General features: G+C 57.4%; 1 protein-coding gene across 4 annotated transcripts; it reads right to left on the reverse strand.

Annotated features, from left to right (window-relative positions):
- Positions 1–25,938, reverse strand: RANGAP1 (Ran GTPase activating protein 1). Of its 4 annotated transcripts, none has more exons than XM_073213921.1 (17): positions 24,978–25,938; positions 22,451–22,600; positions 20,145–20,272; positions 17,121–17,180; positions 14,665–14,844; positions 11,921–12,055; positions 9,592–9,750; positions 8,412–8,525; positions 7,915–8,014; positions 7,755–7,839; positions 7,216–7,242; positions 6,833–7,013; positions 5,789–5,908; positions 4,604–4,706; positions 3,413–3,501; positions 3,024–3,145; positions 1–1,059 (listed from the first exon to the last, which is right to left on the reverse strand). In XM_073213921.1, exons 2-17 carry the CDS (start codon positions 22,560–22,562, stop codon positions 990–992), a joined length of 1,785 nt encoding a protein of 594 aa, XP_073070022.1. In that variant the 5' UTR covers positions 22,563–22,600; positions 24,978–25,938; the 3' UTR covers positions 1–989. The 4 variants fall into 4 exon arrangements, with proteins under 4 accessions (XP_073070022.1, XP_073070024.1, XP_073070023.1 ...); XM_073213923.1 differs by lacking the exon at positions 24,978–25,938 and adding an exon at positions 23,227–23,337; XM_073213922.1 differs by lacking the exon at positions 24,978–25,938 and adding an exon at positions 23,037–23,182.
- Between the last annotated feature and the right edge of the window lie 243 nt (positions 25,939–26,181).

The following is a 26,181-nucleotide window of genomic DNA, read 5'->3' on the forward strand; positions in this document are numbered from 1 at the left end:
CACAGCTGCCACACGACTTTATTTGTGAAGCCCCGGGCACGGCCCAGACACACACAGAGCACAAAGGGGAAAGCACAGGGCGTCCAGCGCAGCCCCAGCCCGGCCCCCACGCTGCCCCTGCCCAAGTCCTTTGAGAGGGCCGGAGATGCAGCTCAGGCATCCTCGGGCCCTGCCCCTGCCTCCCAGGCTGGAAAACAGGTTTGGGCCTGTTTGGGGCCAACGTGCCCCCTCCAACTTGGCGCCTGGGGTAGTCACAGACATCTCAGCAGACAGGGGAGGCTCCGGGTCTGGAGTAGCACCATCCAGGCAACTCCCGCTCCTAGATCCTCGGCGTCTCCCACTGACTTCTCCTCCTGTACGCACGGTGTGGGCACCAGGGCTCTTGCCTTCCACTGAGCACCCCAGGGCCCCATCCGTGGCAGTCTCTCCCTCAGGCCAGGAAGTGAGCACAGCAGGGATGATGGAGTGGCAGTGGCTGCCTGAGCTCAGGGGCCAGAAGCAGAGGCAGCTGCCGAGTGCGCCTCCCCAGGCAGGGTGGGAGGCGTGGCCCAGCCACAACACAGAGGGCGGGGACAGCACAGGAAGAGCAACTCTCCAGGCTGTGGTGGCGCCCAGGAGGGTAAGGAAGGCAAAGTGGATGCGACAGCCTCCTGGGCCTCGAGCCAGGCACAGACCAGCGGCGCGCCCTCGGGTGGTGGTAAATTTAACGGCAGAGCAGCTCGCAGCCCTTTTGCCAGGGAGCGGGTGGGAGTGGGGGGTCCAGCTCCCTTCCAGGGGGACAGGACTAGGCCAGTCCAGCAGAGAGACATTGAAAACCCAAACCCCAACAGGAAGCACATGCCTGCACACGAACCACGCCAACACACATACTCTGGGGACCGACACGACACATGAGACAGAGACCCTCCCTGCCTCTGGCCAGAATCCTTCATCCGAGTCCCTCCCCAGGTCACGGTCCCAGCCGGGGACAGGGGAGGCCGGCGCGGTACCTAGACCTTATACAGCGTCTGCAGCAGGTTGTGGCGGGCAAAGGAGCAGGATTCCAGGGCACCGTTGGGCCTGTGGAGAAAAAGGGTCAACAGGTGGGTGGGAGCTCAGGCTACGCAGGGCCGATTTCCCAAGACAGAGAAGAGGTGAAGGGGTGTGGGGGCCATTTTTTAGGCTAAAAATTTTTCAGGTTCAGTTTTTCTAATTTTTACAATGACCATGCACAGGAAATGTCAGCCCTCACCTTTTGTACCCAGTGGGTGAGGGATGCGTGAGGCTCAACACCCAAGGCCACACTGCCCAGAGCCAGCCAGGGTGCGGCCAGCCCCAAAGGGAACCTGGGCCTCTGCCCTCCATGCGGCAGCCTCTCAAAGGGCCCTTCCAGTGGGCACAGTGCCAGGAAGCCCTCACAGCCACTAGAGTCCCACCTGGGCCCTCACAGGTAATGAACGGGCCTGGCCACTGTTCCCATCAAGATCATCAGTCTCACTGCACAAGGAGAAACTGAGGCAAGACACCCAGGAGGCTGGGTGATCGGCTGCAGCCAGGAGCCGCAGCCCACAGGCACCTTACCTGGTTCAGGCCGGCCTCGGGATGCCACACCACGCGGCCAGTAGTTGAGAGGGGGAGGCATACACGTCACGCCCTAGTGGGCGACTCTTCCTAACCCACCCTCTTTTCAGGTGGTGCACAGACAGGCCTGCGCTGGGGCGGCTGGGGAACCAGCTGGCAGGAGGTGGCCTGCCACTGCCCAGAGGCCCACGCCCAGCCCAGGGGCAATGCAGAGGACCACGGGAATGACTAGGGGTCAGAAGGAGACAAAGGGAGCTGGGCTGTCAGAGGGCCGCAGGTTGGGGCTGGGAACACTTGTCTGGAGGCACCTCAGACAGCAGGAGCCGAGCCCCGGGGCTCGAGGTGATGTCACCTGCTGCGGGAACAGGCGTGAGGAAGAGCGCGCCTCGCTGGGGGCTGGGGGCGCAGAGGCTGTGGCCAGCCACGCATGAGATCACCAACCCGGTGGGAGACTCGCCCGGGACCCAGCAGAGGGGCCCAGCCGTCAGTTCCGCTTGGCACACGGGCCACCCAGCCCAGCAGCAGAGGTGCCTCGGGTGAGCGTGCGGTCAGGGAGGAGGGCAGGTGTGCAGCAGCGTGAGGCCTGACTCCCGAGGCAGTGCTGTGCGGGTGGGACTGAGAGGCCATGGTACCAGCAGGTCCTGGGGGCCGGTGGGTATCCTCACCCCCCAGCCAGGTCGCCCCATGACACCTGCTCCAAGCCCCCCGACTGATGCTCAGCTCCACCTATGTTTCATGTCCCCTAAGATAGGACGAACTTCCTTTCCCTCTGTCTCCTCCCACTTTCCCCCGAGGAGCTGGATTCATGGGGGCTGTGGGGGGGTCAGAGCCCAGAGACAACCTCATCCAACCCCTTGGTTGGGCAAATGGGGAGACCACAGACTTAGTAAGGCCAGAGGTCAGCTGGGGGCCACACAGGGCCTCTGTGAGGACAGGGGACAAGCCTCCAGATCCATCCCTGGGGGACCCCGGGATCTGGAGGCTCCTTGTTACTCAACAGTGGCCAATGCCCCACCAGGCCCCAGGACAAGGACAAGGTTTCCCTGTCTCTAGGTACTGGCACCCCCAGGGGAGGGGCCTCTGGCTGCAGAAGGCTGGTGTGGCCTAGGTTGCTGAGGGAATGGACACAGAACTGCTCCCAGAGACATCACTACGCGCAGGAGGTCGGCAGTGTGACGGTGAGCAAACTCCTTAACTGACGCAGAGGTCGTTGCCTCATCTGGAAAATGGAGGCCGTTACATGTCCTCTGTCTCTCTCAGAAGAAGACACTGACCCTGAGCCTTATGTCCTGAGCTTAGCACAGAGGACCCTCACAGGAGAGGTAAGACTCGAACATGAATGCCGAGAGCCCGGCAGGTGTGACGGCCTCTCACAGGTCCAGTCACCAGGCCGGGAAAGCCTCCGCCGACTTGGGGCCTGCGTGCGGGCCATGGCCACCATGAGCGGCTGTGGGCACACTCACTTGGTCACGAATGCCAGCAGCAAGGGTGCCAGGGCCTTGGGGAAGTAGTCCTGCTGCACCATGTGGTTCAGCACCATCAGGGGGCCGTACAGGTTAGCAATGGCCTTGATTTTGTCTTCACTCTGCAAGGAGAACACACAGAAGGCAGGGTGGGCCTCAAGGATACGTGGGAGGCCCCACGTCCCCACTGTTCCCTGCCCAGAGACCATCACGGCCCAGGTCAGGCTGAATCCCACCAGGAAGGCTGAGGCTGCTTATGCAGACCAGGCCCAGGGACGGTGTGGGGGGTGGTGGTGCAGGCCACTGGGATGGGGCGGGTGGGCGTGGCTGGAACAGCCTCTGGTGCACTCCCTATCCTCCTTTCCACCCGCCGCTCTGCCCAGCTGTACCTTAAGCAGGCCCATGTGAATGAGGAGCCTGGTGAGGAAGGCATTGGAGTTGAAGGAAGATGAGCCGAAGGCCTTCTTCATCAAAGCATCTGCCAGGCAGAAGGGCACTCACTGCAGCACAGGGCTGGGCCCTCCCTCCCGCCCCGATCAGGGCTGGACACAGGTACCCAGCCGAGAGGACAGCCAGCACCGGCGGAAGGCCTTGGCCTGTTTCCTGTGACCCCTTGGCCCCTCTCTGTCCTGGCCTCACATGTAGGAGGGACTGGGGAACCTGGCACAGCAAGGGCAGAGTTTAAGCGAGGCGGATCACTGCCGGGGGAGGTTTCAGCCACTGTGTGGAGCAGAGGGGTAACAAGTGGAGAAGACGGGAGAGGAGTGGCCTGGGGCTTGCAGGGACTGCGAGGGCACTCGCTTCTGTGCCAAGCTGTTCTGGGAAAGAGAATTCAGGTAACTTGTTCCCATAGATGCCAACAGGGTTGGGATGTCAGGGACAGAGCTGGGAACTCCCGCCCGGCCCTCGCCGGCCCACCCAGCCTCACTTCCTCCTGACCCTCCCTTCTCAAGGCCGCCCCGTGTGCCAGCCTAGGAGAAAGCACCACACGTGTTTCCACTCGTTTCTACTCCCCTTTTCCACATGCTGTGCCCTCACCTGCAGGGCCCTTCCCTCTCTGCCTAGCCAACCTGGCCCACATCGGGAGGCTCAGACATATGTCACCAAGGTGGAAGGAGATGGTGCTATAACGGAGGCAACTGAGGGAATGGGTGGCAAGGGAGGGTTGTGACAAGACCAGAGATCTAAAGAGGCCTCGTGAAAGGCCTGGGTAAGGAGGGCGTCCTCCCTGCAGGCGACCAGGGGGTGGAATGTGTGTGCAGAGGCTGAGGTGGGGCGAGGCTCAGCTATCATGACCTCTCCTCTGGGAAGGCCATCTGGTTTTCCCGAGGCCTGAGTTCTAACTGTACATGGTTGTACGGCTTTGATGGGAAGGGCCTCAGTTCCCCCATCTGCAAAAAACCAGAGAGCACCCAGCCTCCTCTATGGCAAGAGCCCTACAGAAAGGCAGGGCGGGGGGGGGTGCTAGCAAGCAGTTCACCTATCAGTCTGGTGTGGAGGGGTCCCGGGACCGTCAGTGTCACCTGAGCCCTGGAGCAGTGAAGAGGCAGAGCCGTGCAGGCCCCCCCCGCCCACGTTACCTACTACATCCTGCACAGCAGTCCGCACTGTGGCTTCATCCCTGAACACAGAGGACACCTTCAGGAAGGTGGTGACCACCTTCTCTGGGTCAGATGTGTCAGTCTGAGGACATAGGAGACAATGGCTGGTCACCAGGGGCCAGAGCCCCAGGCCTCTCATGGGCAAGGACAGGTCTTACCCCACACTGTCCCCAGAGCCTGGTACCAGCCAGGCCCACAGCAGGTTTACATGTGCTGAGTTGAGTGAAAAAGGCGTTACAATTCATTATCCGTGGGACCCAGTGATCCCTATCATCTAATCCCATCTAATCCAACTGGAAGAAATAATCTATAATGCAGACAACATTCACATGCAAGGAAGCTTAACACAATTTCACCAAGAACAGAGGAAAGTGGAAACAACGTAAATGTCCAGAAACAGCCTAAGTGCTATATCCATTCACTGGCACAGAGGGCATGCAAAGAGTTTCAGTGACAGAAAACAATGAATGGCATTAAATGAAAAAGTGGGCCACAAGGTTTGTATTATATAATCTTACTTATCACTAAACAAAAAAAAAAGTACAGATAAAACATTAAAGGCAATCAGCCAAAAATACTATGAGTGGGCCTGTTTTATTTCTCTATTATTTATCATTTAGTTTTGGTTCTCTCATCTATAAAATAGGATACCAGGGCCTGCATCTCAAGATCCCAAGAGAGTTAAATAATAAAACCATGTCCACGTTCTCAGAACAGTGCCTGGCAGATAGGGGGTGCTTTGATAATCATCTCAAAGTGAATGAATGAATGAAAGAATGAATGAATGAACCAACCAACCCACCCACCCAAAAGTGAGGCTGGAGCAAGGGCACAATAAGCATGTGACCTCTGCAGGGGCCCTGGGCAGCAGGACAGTTGTTCTAGAAGCAGCTGGTCCTACAGAATGTGGAGAGGAGCCTAGAGCCCTGGGAAGCCCCTAACTGCAGTGGCCTGGAGGCGTGGTAGGCCTGCCCTTTCTGGAGCCTGTGGTGGGTGTGGTCATCTACAACCACAGGAGGTCAGCAGACCCACTGGTCACACTCCGGCCGCTCTGCTCCTTCAGCAGCCGCCCCTCCCAATCCCGGGTTCTGCTTGTCATTCCCCTGGCAGGCCCAGAGGCCTCGGCAGGGCACGTTGCGTGTGTGGAGCAGGACGCGCTGTTACCTGCTGGGCTATCAGCACAGAGCTCTTGGGCCCGAGGCGCAGCAGCTTCTCTGGAGAGGGGAAAGCCAGGAAAGTGGAGAAGTCTGCGGGTGGCGGGGTGGACAGCACAGGGGCTTGTTCCTGAGGGGGCAGCACAGCGGCTGTTCAGGTCTGAGTCCAAACACCCCACCCAGCACATGTGCCCTGCACTCTGGCCAATGAAGGCTCAGAGTCTGGAATGCTTCCTCCCACGGTGTGCAGTTCCCCAGGGGGCGGGGGGCCTGGAGACACTGGCCCTGGCTGGCCCCCAGGGCAGGAGCCTCGAGTTGAGGCAAGCCACCTCCCTGGGGCAAGTGGCTCCTCGCCACCACACACAGTGCCCCAGAAATTACTCGAGAGGTGTGTGGGAGCTCAAGTGGAGCCCACCAGAAACCGGAGCCTGGCCCACATGAGGGCTGCTGGCAGGCGCCAGAAGAGCTAGGGGACGGGGGAAACTGACAGATGCCACTGTCAAAATGCTTCCATAAACTGGAAAAGAAGCCAAATTCAACATGCGTGTGGGGGTCCTCATCCAACCCCAAGTCTTTCAGAAGCTGTATTTGGGAACCTATGAGAGAACAGACGTGGCAGCCCCTGACTCCGCCAGCCGAGTGAAGCCAGGCCCACCACGTGCCCAGGCTGCGTCACAGCCCCAGCCAGCCTCCGGAATGGGACGGCTGTCGCTGTGGGCCACCGAGATGGAGAGAAAAAGTAATTTCTATTTATGCTTAATTTTTTACCTTATTCTTTCTAGAAATACTTATATGTGTTTCCTAACATATATAATGTAGCAGCATTACGTGTGACGTTAAAATCTGCAAATGCATAGACATGTTTACACTAAGGTCAGTATAAATATAAATAAAGAGAGCCACACCGGGGCTCCCCTTTCTCACAGGAGTGCAATCAAGCAAGTCTGCCCCCCTGTACTTAAGGGGTCCCACCCCCACCCCCCCCACGGAGTGTCTCCGGATTTCACTTTCAGGGGACCAGGGCTCTGACCCTGGCAAACGACAAGGAACTCACCCCCCTGTTAGGCTCCGGAACCTTCCTGCACGGCGTGGCTGACTCCTGCCCTTGCTGCTGCGGCTGCTCCTCCTCCTCCTCCTCCTCCTCCTCTTCTTCCTCCTCCTCCTCCTCCTCCTCTTCTTCCTCCTCCTCCTCCTCCTCCTCCTCCTCCTCGTCGTCGTCTTCACCCTCATCATCGCTGCAGAGGGGACTTGGCTAAAGGCGACCCTCCCTGCCAGCGGACCCCCTGGCCCCGGGAACCCCCAGGCCCCAGACAGGCAGGAGGGGGCCTGCAGAGGGAGGCTCCCGGGCCCGGCACCCACGGCCGCCAGGGAGACGGTCACTCGTCTCTCATCACCCGGGGAAGCCCAAGCCATGGACAAGGAAGCAGCAGATCTCACCTCTGCCTCAAAGGACCCCCAGTCCCACTGGGGGAGAAAAGGGAGAAAGGAAAAAAAACTGCCGCCGCTAGCAGCGCTGGGCCTCGCACCACCTCCCCGCCAGGGGCAGGCAGCCCTGGCACCTCGCTCCCCCCCGTGGGGGCTCCACACCTCCAGAAGCCCCAAACTCTCGCATCAACCTCTCCCTTTGTTGAGTCAGTCTTCTGAGACAGATTCGGACGACGATCCTGAGCCCGCCCCACTGCTATCCTGGCCGCACTGCTTCTCCACCACATCACATCCACCAGCCTCAGGCCAAAGGTCATCCCTTCAGAGGCCCCCCAGCTCACCTGCTCTACAGGGTGCCATTCTCAGCCCCTTATTTTGCTGCATGTGGGATAACCTGTTCTTGACCCCTGCCCCACTAAAATGAAATCCTACAAGTCAGGAACCTTCCGTCATTCTCACATCCTTAACTCCTAGCCCTGCGCCTGGCACATAACAGGGCTCAAATGTTTCTTTTAATGAAGCAAATAAGCTCCTGCCCCGGAGTTCCCTACCTGAGGGACGCCAGCACCTTGGCCATGCCGAAGCTGTCCAGCACCTCCTGGAGCTGCTCACAACCTCCTTCTCCCAGGGTGTTGCCTGCTCGGGGAGAGGGAAGTCAGGCCCGGCACCAGGACCAAGCTGGTGGGCATGGGATGATGCCACCCCCATTACCATTGAGGTCCAGTTTCTCCAGCTTGGCCTTATCTGCCACGGCCTCAGCAATGGCCAGAGCAGCATCTCTCTTGATTTCACAGAATGACAAGTTCAGCTCCTGAAAATAAGAGGAAGGGGTAGAAAAAGGCAGAGACGTGCGCCAGGAGACCAGCTCCAAGTTTCAAGCCTCCATTTCCCCAAGGGAGTGAGGCAGACTCTGTCCCCTGCCACCTGAATGGCACTATGAGGACAGTGCCATTTACCTGACGATGTGCCAGGTACTCGACTCCTCACATTACCACTATGCTGTGACCTAGGTCATTCCCTCCGCCCATTTTAAAAATGAACTGCAGCTCAGAGAGGTGAAGAGGGTGTGAAAGGACAAGGCCAGGAACCCAGGCCCACCTGCTCTTATAAGACCAGACCCCTGCCATGCCCCCGCACATGCCCCCTCCCCCCGCCCCCCACCATGGGGTAACCCGGGTGCACGGGAAGCCTAGACCCGGGCGGGGCACCTTCAGCTTGGGCAGGCCCCCGCGGACGGCATCTGCGATGGCAATGGCACCCTTGGAGCGCACCAGGCAGTCCCCAAAGTTGATCACTTCCACCTGCCGCAAGGTCTTCAGTGTCTGCAAGGAGGCAGTGAGGGCCAGGTGAGGGTGGGCCCCACCAGCCCTCCCAGAGCCAACCTCTGTCAGCCACCGCACCCCGTCGTCTGCTGTGTCTCGTCTGGCCATCTCGGCACCTCCCTGTCGGCCTCCAGCTTCTGGCTGAACCTCCTCCACCTTATTCCCTCGCGACACCCAGAAGCCCCTTCCTAAAGCACAAGTCTGATCACATCACACCCACTGAAGGGCGGACAAGGCCCCCTTTGACTTGCAGCAGGTCCCACGGAACTGGCAGGGCCTCAAGGTCTCGCCTCCCTTTTGCTCTCTCCATCTCCCCCAGCCCTCCAACACACCTGGAACCCTGGTCATTTCAAACCAGGACCGTTGGAGCAGGGCTCCTTCCCCTCTCTGGGCCTCCCCATGTGCTGCTGGTCCCTCTGCCTGAAACAGGCCTCCCACTCTTTTTCCAGAGAAAGTCTACTTGCCCTGTGTAGCCTGGCCAGATGCGACGTGACCTCTTCCAGGAAGCCTACATGAAGTCTGATCTGAACTCCCTGTGTGCTCGCCTGCACACATCTCTGCTAATAGCCTACAGCAGCGGGACTAGCCTTTTGTTGGGTTGTGGGGCCTGTCAGGTTGATGGAGGCTGAGGGACCCTCCCACCCAGAGGCCCTCAACACCTAGCCAGCCCCAGTGTTCACGGCCCGGCACTGTCACTGGGTAGCCACTCCCTTCCCTCCCTGAACTGGGGGCTCCTTGGTGGCAGAGTCACTGACTTAACTTTACGAGGCCTGCACTTGGTGCAGGGCTGGGCTCAGCACACAGCTGATGAAGGATCCAGTGAGGAAAACAGTCCAGCCGGAGCAGCCTTCTGCGCAGCTCAGGGAGAGCGCAGTGCAGACACCCAGGCACGCACAAGCTAGCCTGGGACATACACCCTCTTCTGGGCATGTTCCTAGGGGCTAGACCCACGGGGTTCACACCAGGTGGGTGGGCAAAGGGGCAGAGCTGCCACCTCCCAATAGCATCACTCGAAAAGTAGTCCCTGCCTCCTGGAGTCTGCTCTGGTCCTGCACAGCCGCCTCACCTTGGCCATAGCCACAGCGCCCTTCTCAGTGAAAGTGTTGTCATTCAGGTTGATGACTCGCAGCAGAGGGTTGATGGCAAAGGCCTGGGCCAGGGCAGTGACACCGGGGTGATTGATTCCATTCTGTGGCATGTGGACCTCCTCCAGAGTCCCGATGATCTGCAGGGGGCAGGATGGGGGGCAGGGAGATGTGGGCCCAAGCTCCAGGGGCAGGCGCAGTTGGCAGGGATGCCCTGGGCACTGATCACAAAGCATGATTTGGGCATGGCTGTGTCTGATCCTCTCTGCCACCTCAGGAAGGAGACCTACCGGGATTATAAGCTCTACCTGACAGAAAAGACTGGGATCAGAGAAACTAAGTAACTTGCCCAGGATCACAAAGCTGTGAACATGGGTTTCTCATCTAGGGTTCCTGACACTGTGGGCACTCCTGGGCTCTGGCCGGGTAGTCAGCCTTGGTCCTCCTCTGCATAATGCAGATTCACTAGGTCTTTCCCGGGTCCCCCCTTTATACAACCTTTTTTGGAGGTTGGGACTTCCCTAACCACCTAGCCCTTGGCATCCTGGCCTTCTGACACATTCCCTCTGCCGGCAACACCATCTCATTTGTTAGCATTTTCTTGATAGGCTGCCTCCCGTACACTCTGCAGCTCTCATTCTGGATCCTCCTCCCACTGGGACAGCTTTCCAGACCCCTGCAGGCACGTTTCACTGCTCCCCCTGTGTGCCCAGAGCACCCTGCCACTCCTCCACCGCACCAGCCGCCTGGCACTCAGCACCACAGGAGAGGCGGACGCCCCAACATCCACTGCTACCCAGGGCTGCGGACAGGCCTGGCCTAACTCTGCTCCTCGGCACCGTTCCTTGTTCCGGGGTGCCCGGCACAGCCCGGGGGTCCACGAGTAAATGCAGGCAGGCCACGTGAGGCACGTTACCAGCCAGGGCTTCTTAATATTTTCTGTGCCTCAGATCCTTCAGGCAGGCATAAAGCCCTGGCTCTCTCCTTAGAACAAAGTTTTTCAGTTTTAAGATAAATTACATGGGACTACAAAGGAAATCAGTATGACTGGAAGACAGTTAGCAAGACATTTAGAAAAACCTCGAATGTGTGCTGTAGTAAGACATGTACTTCCATGAAGGCACTGACAGACCTACGGCCACATCTGCTTTCACTGTGACCATGACGGGTGAGGACATTAATATTACCACACATCTCTAACAGCTAATTTGATATGAAAATACCTGATTTCTATTGGTAACAACATCACAGGAATTTCTAAGTCTGCTGAGATTTACTGTCCACACTCACAACTGAAAGCACTATTATCACTAACACGACTAAAACAGTCCCGCGGTTTCCCCAGCTGTGCTCACAGACTTCCCGAGTTCTAGCCACAGACTGGTGGGATCCCACGGGCCCCAAGTTAAGGAGTCCATCCTAAGAAGACTGGAGGACATGTGACAAAGGCCCGGCACGACCACCACGCAGCCGCCTTCCCAGAGCACCGAGAGCAGTGGCCGCGAGAAGGGGCCTCGGGAAGGTGTGACCTCTAACATCTCGACGTCTGGAGGGACAGCAGCGAGGCCCCTCCAGCTCCCCACAGCCAGGACTCACTGAGACACGGGCACGTCTCCCCTGTAATGTCCACTCTCTGCCTGAGGCAGCTGAGCTTCAGCAGGGGGACCGCCTTACGGGGCAGGGCTGTGGGGATGCTGCTCTGCCCCGAGGACAGTAAGTGCTGCTAAAATATTGTCTGGGGAAGAAAATACTTAAATTAAGAGAAGAGAGAGACAGACCCCAGAGTTCCCAAGGCCACAGGGCAAGCGTGGCCCTCTCACGGAGCACAGCACCAGGGACTCAGCAGTGACCTGGGGGCGGGAGAGAAGGCAGGGGACACGGACAGCCGGACGTGCTTCACCACTGCACATGCCACTATTCCTGCCTCCTCCCTATGTCAACGGCAAGTCTGGTCGGCTCCATCGCCATCACCACCCCCTAGAGGCCAGAGCACTGCCACTCAGGGAGCCCAGGCCAACACTGGGCCAGGCTGTGGCCAGCTCTCACACTGCCCTGGCACCACCAGTCCCACTGTGGAGCCTGGTAGATACCACTCTGATCAGAGCGACCTCGCCACGTCCTCAGCGCTCCAGGGGGCCAGGGCCGACTCACCTGCAGTGGGGGGTTCATGCAGCTCTCCACATGCTTAGGACGGGAACTCTGCCCCACCGCAGGACGAGCCAGCCCACAGGGCGATGCACACCCATGCTGGCTGGGCAAGGCTAGCCCGCCCCAGGGCACGATGGGGCGGGATGGGTGGCAACTACTCACCCCAAACGCTTCTGCCAAGGCAGTGGCTCCGTCGTTTTCCAGACGGTTTCTGCCAGCCACGAAGGCCTTCAGGGCCAGTGGCTTGCCTTGGGCACTGGACTTTCGGTGACACTCAGTCAGAGCTGCCGCCAGGATCTGTGGGAGAAAAGGCAAGGGGCCCAGCCCTGAGGCAGGAAGCCCTGGTCTTCAACATCCCACACTACCCGCTGTGGGTAGATATGGGAACAAAGAGCTGCTCAGAAGCATGGCAACTGTCCTCACAGTGTCCGTACCCTACAATTTACAAAGGGCTTTCACATCCACCACTTCATTTGTGAGCCCAGCCACCCTGCGGGGTTTAGCCTCATGTTAGAGATGGGGAGACAGAGGCCCAGAGGGAAGGGACACCCCAACTCTGAGTGGTCAACTTGAAGGCACGTCCTGGGGCAGGGGCTTTACAGCCCACTTTACTGTCATAAGTGGGTACCTGTCAGGTGGGGGCGATCATGACCCCCACCTTGAACTGAAGAAATGCAGGCTCAGAGGGACACACACTTTCCCACAGGCATCAGACAAGGGGCAGCCTCGGGATCAGAACCCAAATCTTCCAGCGTCTTTTCCACGCACCGCAGTGCCTAAAGAGTGTGGCCCCACTGCACCCATCTGACACACACCTGCGCCCAGGCCGGCCACACACGGCAGGGTCTCAGCGGCTGGGGATGAAACTTAAAGCCTAGTCTGTCCTGTCCCCGGCGTGATGTCAGGAGCTAGTTTCTATCCCAGTGACACCAACAGAGCACAAGTTCAAAAAACAAGGCTGATTGGTGGGAATCAGAGACCACGGTAAATAAGACACAAAGATTCACAAAGAGAGCAGCGGGAGAGAAGTGCCACTTCCTGAGCACCTAGTAGGTCTGAGCACTCTCAGTAAGGGTCACATCTCATTTCAACCTCAGAAAGAGCCTGAAGGCAGGTGGCACTGGCCCTACTCTACAAACAAGGAAGCCGAGGCTCAGAGAGGCAGTGAATGGGCCAAAGCCCCACATACGCAGCAGAGTCACGGCTGGCAGCCAGGTCAGTCCAACTGCCCAGCTCTCTGTCCTTCGGGGACAAAAGCGCCACCACCAGCCTGGCCCCTAGGTGGTGGTGGTGGGTTGTGCACATGCTCAGTGCGGAGACTAGAAACTTCTGCTGTATCGTCCTGAGACGTGACAACCAAACGTGCCAGCACGCCCATTCTCCCCAGCTTCCCGCTGGGACCACTACAGTGAGCTCCAACCACACGCCTCACCGCACTCCCATCGGAGCCTCTGGACCCTCCTATTCCTGTGGTGTGATATGACACACGGGCCACACTGAATACATTCTGGCTGGAGGGAACCAACTCGGGAGACCTCAGTTAAACACCTGGACCCTGGTGCCTGCAGCCCCCAGGAAGCACACACCCAAGAGGCCAGCCCCCATGACATGAGGTAAAAAGGTCTCGTGCAGTTAGTGGTGTGTGACAACTATGAGTCAAACTCCTGGGTGGAGCTGCTCAGCCAGGGAGGCCCTGGACCCCAGGGTTCACAACTCTCTTCGTCTCCGAGTCATCCCTGCCACTCCAAGAAAGGGTGAGGCCAGGCACCAGCGGCCAGCCGGGGAGGCTCTCAGAGGCTCCGGGCCCAGGAGGCCTGAGCCCACAGCTGGCACACTGGCACTCACAGAGCAGTCTCGGGCTCTCCCGCCCTCCCCAGCCCAGCTCGGCTGCCCTGTCTTCTGGGCTGATGCACACATTTTCATGTTGTAGTGCACACATAGCTCAGTGACCAGGCAGATGGGGGCAGGGCTGGCTGAGACGGGCACGGGCACACGGCCCTGCTCTCCCTGCATGGGGCACTGTGACTCTGCTTCTGACACAGCCACGTGGATGCGAGCTCAAACTCAGTCCCACAGTGGCTATGTCATCTGGGGAGCTCAACTCAAGATCTCTAAGCCCAAGTCTAGTTGGGATGGCATCACCCACCTCTCAGTGTAGGTAGGAGAATGAGGGTAATGCCTACCACGTCTCCAAAGAGAAGATGCCCCCAGTTACTATCAGTTCTTGTGCCCCAACCTTTCTCTCCTTTTGGTCAGAAAGTGAGGTGGGGAAGGGAAGACAGAAACACAGACTGCACTCAGCCTTTCTGGAATCTGGGCCTCGGAGCCAGAATGGACCAAGAAGGGAACAGGGCTGGCATTCCTTCATGCAGGGCCTGAGAAGAAAACAGGCACCTTTCTACACTGACCGGTCCTTGAGGGTGGGATGGGGAGGCTCCCTGGGCAATGCCCTGTCCAGGAACAAAGGTGACAAAGTTGAGCTGTGCCTGGGCCTCCCCAAGTGGTTTCTCTTTGGGGCCCCTTGCTCAGGTACACATGCCAGGACGCATGTGGCTCTGCCAGTTGTTCTGAGGGCAGCAGTTCTACAGATGCCCCAGGCCTGCGTTTTGCAGAACCAGCGGGTCAGAGCTAGTATGCAATACTGCCGCTGTGTTGCCAAGGCAACACTAGACCAGGGATGGTTGCTCGGCAACCCCACCTTCGTGGACTCCCACCTCCTCTCCTACTGGCCACAGCCTGCTGCCTGTGAAGCCTTTCTCCATAAAGAGAAAAACAACAGGCCAACCATCCCAGCCGATGAACGGCCAAGACACTTACTTCACATGGATGCAAACACATCAGGGGACCGGGGCAGAGGGGTAGGATTAAGGACAGCGGGGACACGAGGAGGTGGCCACTGCACCCACCTTACCGCCACCAATGCCCATGCCACAGTTGTTGAGCTTGAGTTCATGCAGGGTGAAGCAGGCCGAGCTCTTGAGCAGGGCCTCGAAGCCTCGCACACCGTCGGGCCCGAATGCGTTGTCGCTGAGGTCCAGCTCCACCAGCTGGGCCCCGGCTGTGATGAGTCCCTCTCCTAGCGAGATCTGGGCACAGAGGAAGCTCAGGTCAGTTCACAGACACCTACCAGGTGCTGCTTCTGTGCCAGGCCCTCCCTGCCCTGAGGGGCACCCAGGCCTGTGGGGAACTGGCAGACACAGACCATTTCAGTACAGAGTTGTCCGTATTATACACTCAGGACTGGAAACCCTGCATAGGGCTTCTAAGGTGGCTGGGAGATGGGGTGGTCAGGGAAGGCTTCCTACAGGAGGTGGCATCTGCACTCAGGCTGGATCGGAACAGCCAACCTATCATGAGGAGGTTCCAGGCAGCGGTAAGAACAGAAGAGTGACAGAGCAGCATGCCGTGTGCCTAGGGGCAAGCAACTGCTAGACAGCAGAAGGGCTGAGGCTGGAAGGGACGGCAGGAGTCAAGTCAGGGGAGAAGCAGGCCAAGAACTGTGAAACCTGAGCCCAAGAACCACGGTGCTGAGGTGGGTGAGGGATATGGAGGACGTCCCCCAAACCTGAGGAGGGCAGAGGAAAGCTGGAGGCCAAATGCCCACCCAGGAGTGTGAAACAGGAGCCCAGGCAGCAGAGGCGGTGTGGCTGGCTGGTGAGGTGGGAGACGGAGGAGAGGAAACGAGCTGCAGGAAGGCTCTACAGGTCCCACAGAGGGGGACCTGCCGGAGCTGGGGGTTCACTGGAAGTGCGGGAGGAAGGCCGCCAGTGCCTCTGGGATTCTGGCGGGGATTGGGCAGATGGGCTGCCCACCTCCAAGCCAACATCCAGGACCAGATGCGGCAGGAAGATGCTGAGCTCTCCTGGGAGCCTACCGGGCTGCGGATACCTACGGCTCCAGGAGAGGAGGCTCAGCTACAGACAGGGGCAGAAATGGGGCTGCACGGATCAGCGGGGGCTCCAGTGGGAAGAGCTGGCGAGGAGAGACACTGCCCTCGCCTGGGCCCAGTGCAGACGGGTAGCTGGGCCCTCTGCACCTGCTGCCCGCTGCGCCATGTGTCAGCAATGGAGGCCATCTTGGCCCTGGTTGCCTGGCCCCTAATGGCCCCCACTCCTCAAGCAGCCAGCACTGCTACAACCCTCTGTGCTTGCCCTCCCCGAAGACCCCGGCACTCCATGCTTCTCCCTGACCCCAAATTCTCTTACCCCCTTTCTAAGATTATTCTCATCATTGGTAAGATGGAGATCAGAACACCTCCCTCAAGACTTGAGAAAATTAACTGTGCAAGTGTAGGTAAAAAGTGTGCACAGAAGCCCATAGCTAGTGTCCGACAGGCAAATTTTCTTCACCCTTTTCTAACTTGAAATCCTTTTACTACAAGCACCCAAATGAGTTTTCTTAACCTACATGCTAAATCCTACCCTCACCTGGTTCTTATTCACCCTTTGAGCCTGGTAACTAACTTCACCAACTCTCTAAGGACTGACTCACTCCCCCGCCCGGGGAGCCCTCCCCCAGGGTCCCCATTAGGGCCCCTGCACATCCTGGAGGACCCTTAGTTGTCTGCTGGACTGAGGGGCTTCAGCAATGAGGCTGGCACACGGGCACCTCAGCAATCTCAGCGCTGGCTAAGGTGGAAGGTGCCTAAGAAGGCAGCCCCGACATGCCCAGGGTGAGGGCCTGACCACGAACCTCACCCGGAGGGCATCCTAGGTGCTAGACCTGGACTCAGGTACACTGAGAGGCTGCCCATTGCCAGCCTGGCCTCCTTCCTGAGCCCCAGGCAAGCCACCCTCCTCTCCGTGGTGTGCCCTCCCACCCACACATATGCAGGCACACCCACAGGAACTGTAGGAACTGAACAATCCGAGCAGAGCCCTAGGAAGGGGAAATGGAAATCAGCAGAGGGCAGCCACCCACGCTGAGACCCAAAGCACAGAACGAGAAGGAGCCCGGGGGAGACGCGGACGGCTGGCCATGTGCAGCCTGGGGTCCTGAGGTCCGGACGGAGCAGCACCTCGATGCAGGGCGGGGAAGCACAAGGACAAGGAGGGTGAAAGCGGAGGGAGCAAGCCCCACAGTGCCAGCAGGACCCGCAGCTCAACAGCGAATGCAGGACTCCCTGGTCTCCTGCAGTTCCTGCCACTTCATGTGTCACAGAGTCCCTGGGCCCGCACCTCCGGCTCCCTCTTACCACCTGTACCCCCAACCGCCTGTCAGAACACACGGAGCAGCTGCGCACGCTTGGCTTGTTTCAGCACCTCAGTCATCCACAGGGTGAACCAAGGGTGAGATAAGTCCTGGGAATTTCCAAAGGGTTCCCTGAGCCCAAAGGAGGGGGGCAGTGGCCTCAGTCACTTACCAGGGCAGGCGGGATCTCGGACCGCAGCCTCCCCGTGAACATGTCACTCCAGTGGCACCGCTTTGGAAAGAAGAAGAAGAGTCAGCCGAGACCCTCTGGGTGTCACAGCACCTCTTCACTGGGGCCTCGCCAGTGAGAAGCTAGAGCAGCTCTGACCAGCTTAACCCTAACCTGGAGGCCCCCAGAGGCCATGGGGGCTCAGCAGAAGCATCAGGAAAACATGACCTCTGGTTTTCCAGGAGTGAAATCAGGCTAAGAGGAAGGAGACCGGCCCCGGAGCCCCACGGCAAGGCAGGGGCAGAACCAGGACCAAGACACCGGACTCCGGGCCCAGGGCTCCTCCCCAGGATCAGCTTCCCGCGCGCTGTGGGCCGCAGCGGCACATGATGTGATTTCGGGGGGAAGAGCAACAGGAGACAGGCAGGATCCAGCAGCAAGGGGGCGACGCTTCCCTCAAGTGTCTTCCGACCCTTCTGGCTGCGTCCAGAGGCAGCGGCACTCTGGGGCCCGTGGGTCTTGCCCACCTCTCTCCCCACCTCCTGCTCATCTGCCCTCTGAACAGAGGAAGAGCAGCCTCGGGCACAGAGCCTTGACGTGGCAATGGTATCAAACTGGAATTTAATGACACTATTTTATTTCCTTTATGGTTAAGGGTTACCACTTTCCATTTACAGAAGAGATGTTTGCTTTTAAATTACTTCAAAGTGGGCTGATGTAAAGAAAATATTAGGCAAATTTTGCAAACACGGTGGCCACACAACCAGGCTGTGTATCACACCGGCCAGCAGAGTTTAGTTTCCAAGCACCCAGGCCTATCCCCAGCTCTGGTTGCTGTGTCTGCCCAAAATATCAGCTCTGGCAGCCCTGGACCAAACCTGGGAATGATGGCACACGGGGAAAGCACTGTTCCCTGAAAATTCAGTCCTTGAAACATATGAATTAAATCCAACCTTAAATACTAGGGAAGCTGGTTTTTATGGACTTTTTGAAGCGTCACATAAAGCAAATCCCTCACACACCTGGGGCCTCAGGGGACGGTCTGCACAGGTCTGCTCAGTGAGATATACCTGGAAGCGGGTGCTAAGGGCCAGGATGGCAGCCACAGCCTGAGCACTAGAGCCCCTTACAACTACCATCTCATTCCGAAGCTTCCCAAACCCAACTCCGATGGACTAAAGGTCAGCATGGGGCTCCAGGGCACAAGGCTTGAGTTCCAGTTCCAACTTAGCTGACCCTAGGCCCACCACTCACCATCTCTGACCCTAGGTATCCTATCTTTGCACTAAGGTCTTTGGCCCCAGGGATCTCCAAGTGAGTGGCACAACAGTTAGAGGTTGGGTTGTTACCTGGGTTCCAATCCCAGCCACTCCTGAGATGTGACCCTGGGCCACGCTTTTCTCATCTTTCAGGACCTCACCTGTGCAGGTGCTAGGACCAGGGAGACACCGTCGTGCATCAGCACCTTGCCCAGAGCACTGCGGGCAGCCAGGCAGCTTCCAGCTATCCCTGCCCCACCCTGGGCTCCTCCCTGAACAGAGGCAACACTGAGACACTGGACTAGGGGGCCCTAGGGTTCTGGGCTGCACAGGATGACAAGATGCACAAAGCGCTCCCGCGGGCCAAGCTTTCTCACGACACAAGCCTGAATCTGACCACCAAGGCCACCTCTGAGGGAGATAAAGGAGGCCAGACTCAGAGCCAGAGGCCATGTGATGCAAACACGGCGGTGCTGCTGCTGGGGCTCAAATCCAAGCCCACTGGAGGCCCAAGTCCAGCTTCAGCAGCCTCCAGGCCAGGCCGCCTCTCAGCTCCTGTCCTTCACTGCTCACTGGAGAGGGCTGAGTTCTGTAGGAAAATGCCCCACTTATGCTCAGGGAGAGGACTGGCCCCAGGCAGGAGAGCAGAAACAACCCGCGCTGGGGTTAACCTGACCGTGATCTTCCTAAGGAAGCAAACACCAAGGGCCACTTCATAAGCCAGCTCCAGGTTTGCTCCAAGAGCCGCTCACCGGGCGAATCCACGGCTTCCTCTCTTGGCCCCCAGCCGTGTTCCTTCCCTTCAGAAAGCAGAGCAGTGCCACGGAACAGCACCGGGCTGGCCAGTGTGACCTGTGGCTCGGCCACTCAACTAGGTTCCTGGGCTGCTGATCAGCCCCTCTGAGCCTCAGTCCCGACTTACAAAATGGAGACACGGCCTTTATTACCTGGGTCACTGTGAGGACTAATGACACATGCAGAGGGACCCAGCACAAGCCTGGCCCGGGCGCACTGAGAGAACCACCTTGGTCTCAGCAGCTCCCCTCCCCTCATGCTCCTCAGAGGCCTTAATACGCGCATACATACTGGGACCCGGAAAAGTGGAGCAGCAGTAACATCCTCCTGACATTTTGAACAGGATACCCCACTTTTCTCCAGTGGAAACCACTTTGGGACACAGTAAAACAGAAGAACGTTAGTGTTGGTCAAAGAGGGAACCACTTGGATCTAACCTGTAAGAGAGACTTGCCGTTCAGTAAGGACGCAGTTAGGAGGCCCCGTCCACTCCGCACCTCCCCAGTCCTTCACAGCCTCTGAGCTGCGGCCTGGCCACTTCCGCCTAACAGGAGACGACTCCTCCGGGCAGTGTGCTCTGAGCTCCGGGCTGGGCAGGCTGAGCGCTTGCCAGAACGGCCCCAGTCTGGCGCTCTCGCCGCCCGATGCTATGCCCGTCCCTCCTCACGGATATCAAGGCCTCCATCTCACGCTGAAGGCTCTCCCCATCCAGTTCTGCCTCTTCCCTCTTCACCCTTCACACGTGTTACCCGATAAACCTCTTACACTCCTAACACCAGCTCCGTGTCTGTTACCGGAAAGGACACGTCACGGAGGGAAGGGAGCCAGCCAGTGCTGCGTGCTCCTGGGAAGCCAGAGCAAGAAGAGCTGCTCGTGGGGCCTGAGAGGGTCTGGACATGGGTAGGGGGCTGTGACAGTGCGAGTGGAAGCTTGTCCCCAAACGGTCTGGGCATGCTCACCCTGGAGGCCTTACCTTCAGCTCTGTCTTCTTCTCCAAGGCCTTGGCGATGACCCTGGCTGCTTCCACACCCACCGTGTTGCCCTCCAGACGCAGCGCCTCCAAACCAGCAAAGTCTTCAATCTCTTGAATCACATCTTTGGCTGCCCAGGACCAAAGAACAGAAACTTAGGCTTTTGGAGTCACAGCTGCATCAGCAAGTCCAGGCATTACCCTGTCACTTCGGATCCCAACAGCTATTGTGTACCTACTGTGTGCCAGGCCCTGGCTTACAAAGCAGAGGCCAACAGCCTCACAGTCTAACAGGGGACACTACACAGAATTCCTTTGCACTGAGTGTTGACAGAGGCATGTACAAAAGGCTTGGGAGCCAAGGGAAGAGAGGAACTGGCTGCTTGGGCAAAGGTGCTTGGGGCACCTTGTGGGTGGTGTGTGTGGACGCTCCCAGGACCAGGATACACCACCCATGCAGGGCGACAGCACCCAAGTCAGAGGGCCAGAAGGCACCAGGGCACAAAGGCCTCCAGCGTTCAAAGACTCACGTAGGGGTGTTCACTACTGTACTGTTTTTGGTATGATGAAAACTTCCACACAACCTAAACATCCATCAACAGAGAATAAGTTCATTCACTGGGATACACTATATAGTTACACTAATGTAATTATGAACACTGACACAGGTGTTTACTTGGGAAACATTCATATTATAGCAGTAAGTGTAAAATGAGGCTAACTAGTAGTGTTTGGTTATATGTATTCAGGTTCTATAACACGCATGTATTAATTTTACAATCTGAACAAAAACAAATTACATGAGACAAATCTAGTCTGGCTGGCACAGGATGGAGTGGGGTGATGTGGCAGGGAAGAGGTGAGAAGTGTGTGGGAGATAACAATCAGACTTGACCTTCCAGGTTACAAAGACCACAGAAAGGTTTTCAAGAAGGGCTGTGCCTCGCAACCTGTACAGGGCTCCCTAAGCAGCTGTCCGGGCCGGAGCCTTTGCATGTGCCTTCCTCTCTGCCCTCCTGCAAGCCGCCCAACCAGGCCAAATCCTCACTCCACAGGTTTCAGACCCTGATTTCTCACCTGTGGCCAGCTGCCATCTTACACTCATCTAAATGGTTACTAGATTGTTGTACGAAGAATACATCAATACCATCTTCCTCACTGGGTCATCGACTCCGTGAGGAAAGGGTCTCGTGTGGCCTCCGCTTACATCCCCAAGAAATGAGCACAACACTCTCCACACACAATTCAATGAATAGCATTTAATAGCAACTGCATGTTTACTGAACTGATCTGAATGTCCAGGAACCACAGGAACAGGAATTCAGCGCCACCTGTGTTAAAATCTGGGCTCTGCTGGTTATCATCTGTGTGACCTTGGCAAGTTACGCAGGTCTCCCAAGTTCTTTTCCCTCAGTTATAAAATGGGAACATCCCTCCCTCCCTCCCTCCCTCAGGGATGATGCAAGGATCAAATGATGAAAGCACAGGGAAGGACTCGGCAAATCTCAAGGCCCCGTAGAGCTGTGAGCAACGCGCATCACCACGCTGACAGCAAGCCAAGCACTCAGGCCGCCTCCGACGCGGGAGGGGAGCAGGCCTGCCTGCACGCCGTGACAACCAGGCAAGGCTACACCAGTTTCCCTGGTTGGGTCAGAACCTCAAGAGGCCTCACAAGTACTGAGGTGGGTGTCTGCGTTTCCAGACGCCAGAGGGTTCAGGGTTGATCGGTGCCAGCCATACCTTGGCTGGAGATGGAAAGACAGGGTCTACTTTCTGGTTCCTAGTTCTCTCCAGTCCTGGTGTCTGTGCACAGACATGAATGTCCGTTCCTCCCCCAGGGGCATTGAGCTGCCTGGACCAGACCCTCCAAGAGAGCCTGGATTGTTGTTTTAATAAAGCTTCATGAGGGCCTCAGCAATTGGGGAGCCAACAGGTATTCCCAGACCAGCTTGGGATCATGAGCATGAAGGTGATGGGGGATCTGAGTAAGACGTCAGGGACTGTATCCTGGGACTGCCATTAACTCTGGTCCCCCCTTGCCTACCATCCCGTCCAGGGGATAAAGGGGACCCTCCCACTGGCCAGCCTGAGCTGTCACTAGCAGGGAGGCCCAACTGAAAACATGAAAACCAACAGGGAAGCCTGGGTGTGCTTGTGGGCAAATCATCTTTGAGTCTCACCTTTAGATGGACCCAATGACATTTCACAGAGCTGCTAGGACAAACAATGTAATAATGCAGTTAAAGGGGCCTAACAGCCAGCAAGAGTGTATTCCCTCCCCTCCTTCCCCAGGCCACAGAAGAACTCACCATCTTCTGCAGTGTTGAGTTTGAGGCTCTTGCCCTTGAAACTCAGCTGTCCCCCGGCCACCTGGGTTTTGGCTAGAGTCTCAGCCAGCTTGGCAATGTCTTCAGAGGCCATGCTGGCCACGTTGGTGGGCTCCCCTGGAAATCCACAAACTGAGGAGGCCAAAGTTTCATTAAGAGAGGGGAGTCTCCCGGGGCCCCTCCTCACCCCCAGGTTGGCGAGAGCAGGGCAGGATATCAGCCATCTCGGGTGGGCGAGTCCACCTCCCCCCGCTGCTATGGAAACCCCAAGAGTAAACCCCTGGGGGAAACAAAAGCCATATTAGGGAAGGAAGAGCTCTAAAAAGGTAGAAGAGGCAGCAAGGAAGGAAAAAAACAAAAACAAAAAAACAGAAGTTTTAGCTCCTGAAGAGTTACCACCTCGTTACAAGTCATTCACTGGTGGCACAGGATGTGGGCAATGCACATGGCTTTGCCTGGTGTTCCAGCCGGGGCACTGGGCAGAGCAGGACTTGCAGCCACCAGTGAATGACAGTCAACTCCCAGAGTCTGCAAAGAGTCTGCCCCAAGCACACACGTGCATGATCACCTTGGCTGCTCTCTGCTGGAGTTCCACTCCTCAAAAAGGACAAAGATGGCTACGGGATCCAGGTCATCCACCCCGGGGATGCCCCCACACCCACACTGGCATGACTCGGGGGGTAGGGCACAGGGGTCAGCCCACTGCACGTCTGGTTTCAGCCTTGGCCATGAGACTTGGCAGCCCATGGCGACCATACCTCACGGGTTCCTAAGAGACCAAAGGTCTCTGCATCACAACAGCTACCATCACAACAGACCAGGGCAGAGCTGATGAAAGGGGGAGATTCCAGCCTGGAGCTCAGCAGACTGGCCAAAGGATCACTCCACTTCCCCAAAGAGGAAACGGCAGGTAATCAGGGGAGACCAAGGAAGACTGACACGGGGGACAGAATTGGGAGGTGCCCACAGAGACTAGTAATCCAGAAGGCCTCCCCAATCTACTCATTTTAGAGATACAACTGTGATGGCTCCCTGATCTTTCCACTTCCCCAGGGTTCCTCTGGGCTCAAACAGCCAGGCCCTCCTTACCTTAACCCTTATCACCCTGGTTCATCTGTCATCTGCATGACTTACCCTTCTAGGTAAGGAGGCGCCCATTCATTCAACAAACATTTACTGAGTCCTACTGTGTGCTGGACATTGTTCCAGGTACCAGGAGGACAGCAGAGAATGAAGCAAAAATCCTGTCCTCTTCAAATACTTGTTCTAAGCAAGATATTTAGTATCTTGTGCAGTAATAAGAAAAAGAAACAGGGAAGAGGCTAAGGTGTTTTTTCGGGGGATGCACTTTAAAGTAGAAAGGTTAGAAGGTATTACTGGGAAAGAAAGGACTGGAAAGATATCAAAGATTGAGCCATGAAGATATCTGGGGGGAAGAGCATTTTCCTGCAAAGGGAACAGCAAATTAAAAGGCTCTCGTGGGAGAAGGGAGGGTTAGAGGAACCACAAGGAGGCCAGAGCAGTTGGAGCAGAGAGAAAGGGAGAAAGGAGGTAAGAGATGAAAAAACAGAATTAACAAGAGACCCAAATCACAAAAGGCCATTTCAAGAACTGAGCTTTTACTCTGCGTGGCAAGGAGAGCCACTGGAGGATTTCTAGCAGAAGAGTCATCTTGTCAAAACACGTCAGATCCAGTCTATCTGCCACTTACAGCCCTGCATTTACAAGGTGCTCCAAGAATGGGGGGGATGGGGGGCAAGTGAATAAAAATGAGCCTGAAATGCCACCATCTCTGGCAGTTCTGGGATGGGACAATTTGAGGCTAGAAAAATAGTGGTGAGGCCTCCAGATGGAACAGGAACAGAGAACTTCTCAGCTAGAGGGCCCAATCCTCAGAGCGGTGCACACTCACCCCACCCACTTTGAGGACTAAAAAACCTAAGCATAGGGAGGTTAAATGTTTGCCCACAGTCTGCAAAGGGTCAGCGACAGAGCGGAGACAAACAGTGCAAGAGCGTGGCAGATTCCCTTGGTGCGCATCCGTCGCTCCTGCGGACCGTCTGTAGTGACACCCCGCCGATGCCGGGGCTGCGGCGCAACCCAGGCCCTCCGCGGGTGTGAGCCCATTGGGAGGCGGCGGCAGGGGAGAGACTGCAGGCCGCTAATGACAGGCTGGCCGCGCGGGAGCCCCATCTGGGATCTCTGGCGGACGCGCACCGCCCCCAGTTGTCAGCGACGCTAACAGGGGGAGCCACTGCTGGCGGCTTCGGACTGGGTGGCCCGGGGAACCAGACTCCCTCTCTAAGCCTCAGTTTCCCGACTGTGAAAGGGCGAGCCCCCAAAACCCTCGCTCCCAACCCCTCCGCGCTTGACCGCAGGAGAGAAGGCCGAGGGATCACGCCGCAGGCGCTCAGGGGCGTCCCTCCTGCCTCGCCCAGTTCCACGGCCGCGCCACCCCGGCCCCCATCGCTGGCAGGTGCCTGGGAAAGGAAAGGAACCCCGACCCTACCGTAAACAGGCGCGCCTCCGCGTGGGGCAACCCGAGAGCGCGCGTCCGCCCGGCGGGGCGGGGGTCAGATTCAGAGTCCGGGTCAGGTCAGGTGGAGGTCGCCGCCTCCGAGTCCTGCGGCCCCGGCGCCCTGCCTGCTCGCCCGTCAGCTCTCCCGACTGCTTGCCGATCGCGTCTCCACCACCACCTGCTCCCTGAACGGCGGCGGATGATGGCGGAGGAGGAGGATTTTGAAAGCCGGCAGTTTCTTTCCTTCGATTTGATTTGTTCCAGCCCAGGCAGGCCTCCCCTTCCCGTGCGCGCGCGGCCCACCGGGTATGGAGTCCGGTTCCCTGGCGAGGGCGCGGCGGGCGCGGCGGGAGCGCGCCCATGAACTACCCGTCCCGTGTTGCACCGCGCCCGGCACCTCCGCCCGCTCCCCTCCGCCCGCCGTTCTCGACTTCTGGCCCTTTTTCGGGCCGACTGCGGGGCGGTGCTTAGACGAGAGCTCCCGCGGAAACTACAATTCCCGGCAGGCTTTGAGGCCCGGCCGCCATGGCGCTTCCGAGAAGGTTTGCATCGCGTAACTTTATTGACAAAGGCTGGTGCTGCGGAACGTAAGCTGCTGGGTCTGATCGCCAAGAAATGGAGCTCCATTTCCTGAAATAAAAGCTTCGCCTTTTTTGTCCCATGATATGGAAAGGACATTCGAAACCTTCTACATAAATAGCCACAAGTTAATTTGATAATTACAGAGGGGAAAAAATAGCCCTATAGTAGAGAAACTCGACATCACTAACCAAGCGGTCCACGTTCACATCAACAACGTGACAAACTGACACCCCAATGTGATGCGCAGAAAAGAACACAGCCTCACCATCCGGTCAGCAACGCCTGAAATTTGATGAAGAAATACCAGACCAACCCAAACTGAGGGACATGCTGCAGAATAATTGTTGTGTATTCTTCCCAAAATGCGTCATGAGAGACAAAGAAAAGCAAGGCACTGTTGCAGATTAAAGGACATTTTTAAAAAAAACGACAAATAAATGCAATACATGGTCCTAGATTGGATCCTTGAGTGTGTGTGTGTGGCTGGGGCGGGAGGGAGGTATTATAAAGGGCAACATTGAGACAACTGGCAAAATTTGACTGGATATTCGATATAGTATTTTATCAGGGTTACATTTATTGATTTTATTATTGTACTGGGTTAGGTAAGAGA

The sequence above is a fragment of the Manis javanica genome, chromosome 10 (genome assembly GCF_040802235.1).
Source record: "Manis javanica isolate MJ-LG chromosome 10, MJ_LKY, whole genome shotgun sequence".
Taxonomy (NCBI): domain Eukaryota; kingdom Metazoa; phylum Chordata; class Mammalia; order Pholidota; family Manidae; genus Manis; species Manis javanica.

What these genes read in the sequence shown, in the direction of transcription:
- RANGAP1 (XM_073213921.1), bottom strand. Translation starts at nt 22,562, where the DNA reads ATGGCCTCTGAAGACATTGCCAAGCTGGCTGAGACTCTAGCCAAAACC. An exon ending in GGGGCCTGCCCAAGCTGAAG is followed by an intron (nt 8,015 to 8,411) that starts GTGCCCCGCCCG and finishes TCTTATTTTCAG; the next exon opens with GAGCTGAACTTGTCATTCTG. An exon ending in GGAGAAACTGGACCTCAATG is followed by an intron (nt 7,840 to 7,914) that starts GTAATGGGGGTG and finishes CTCCCCGAGCAG; the next exon opens with GCAACACCCTGGGAGAAGGA.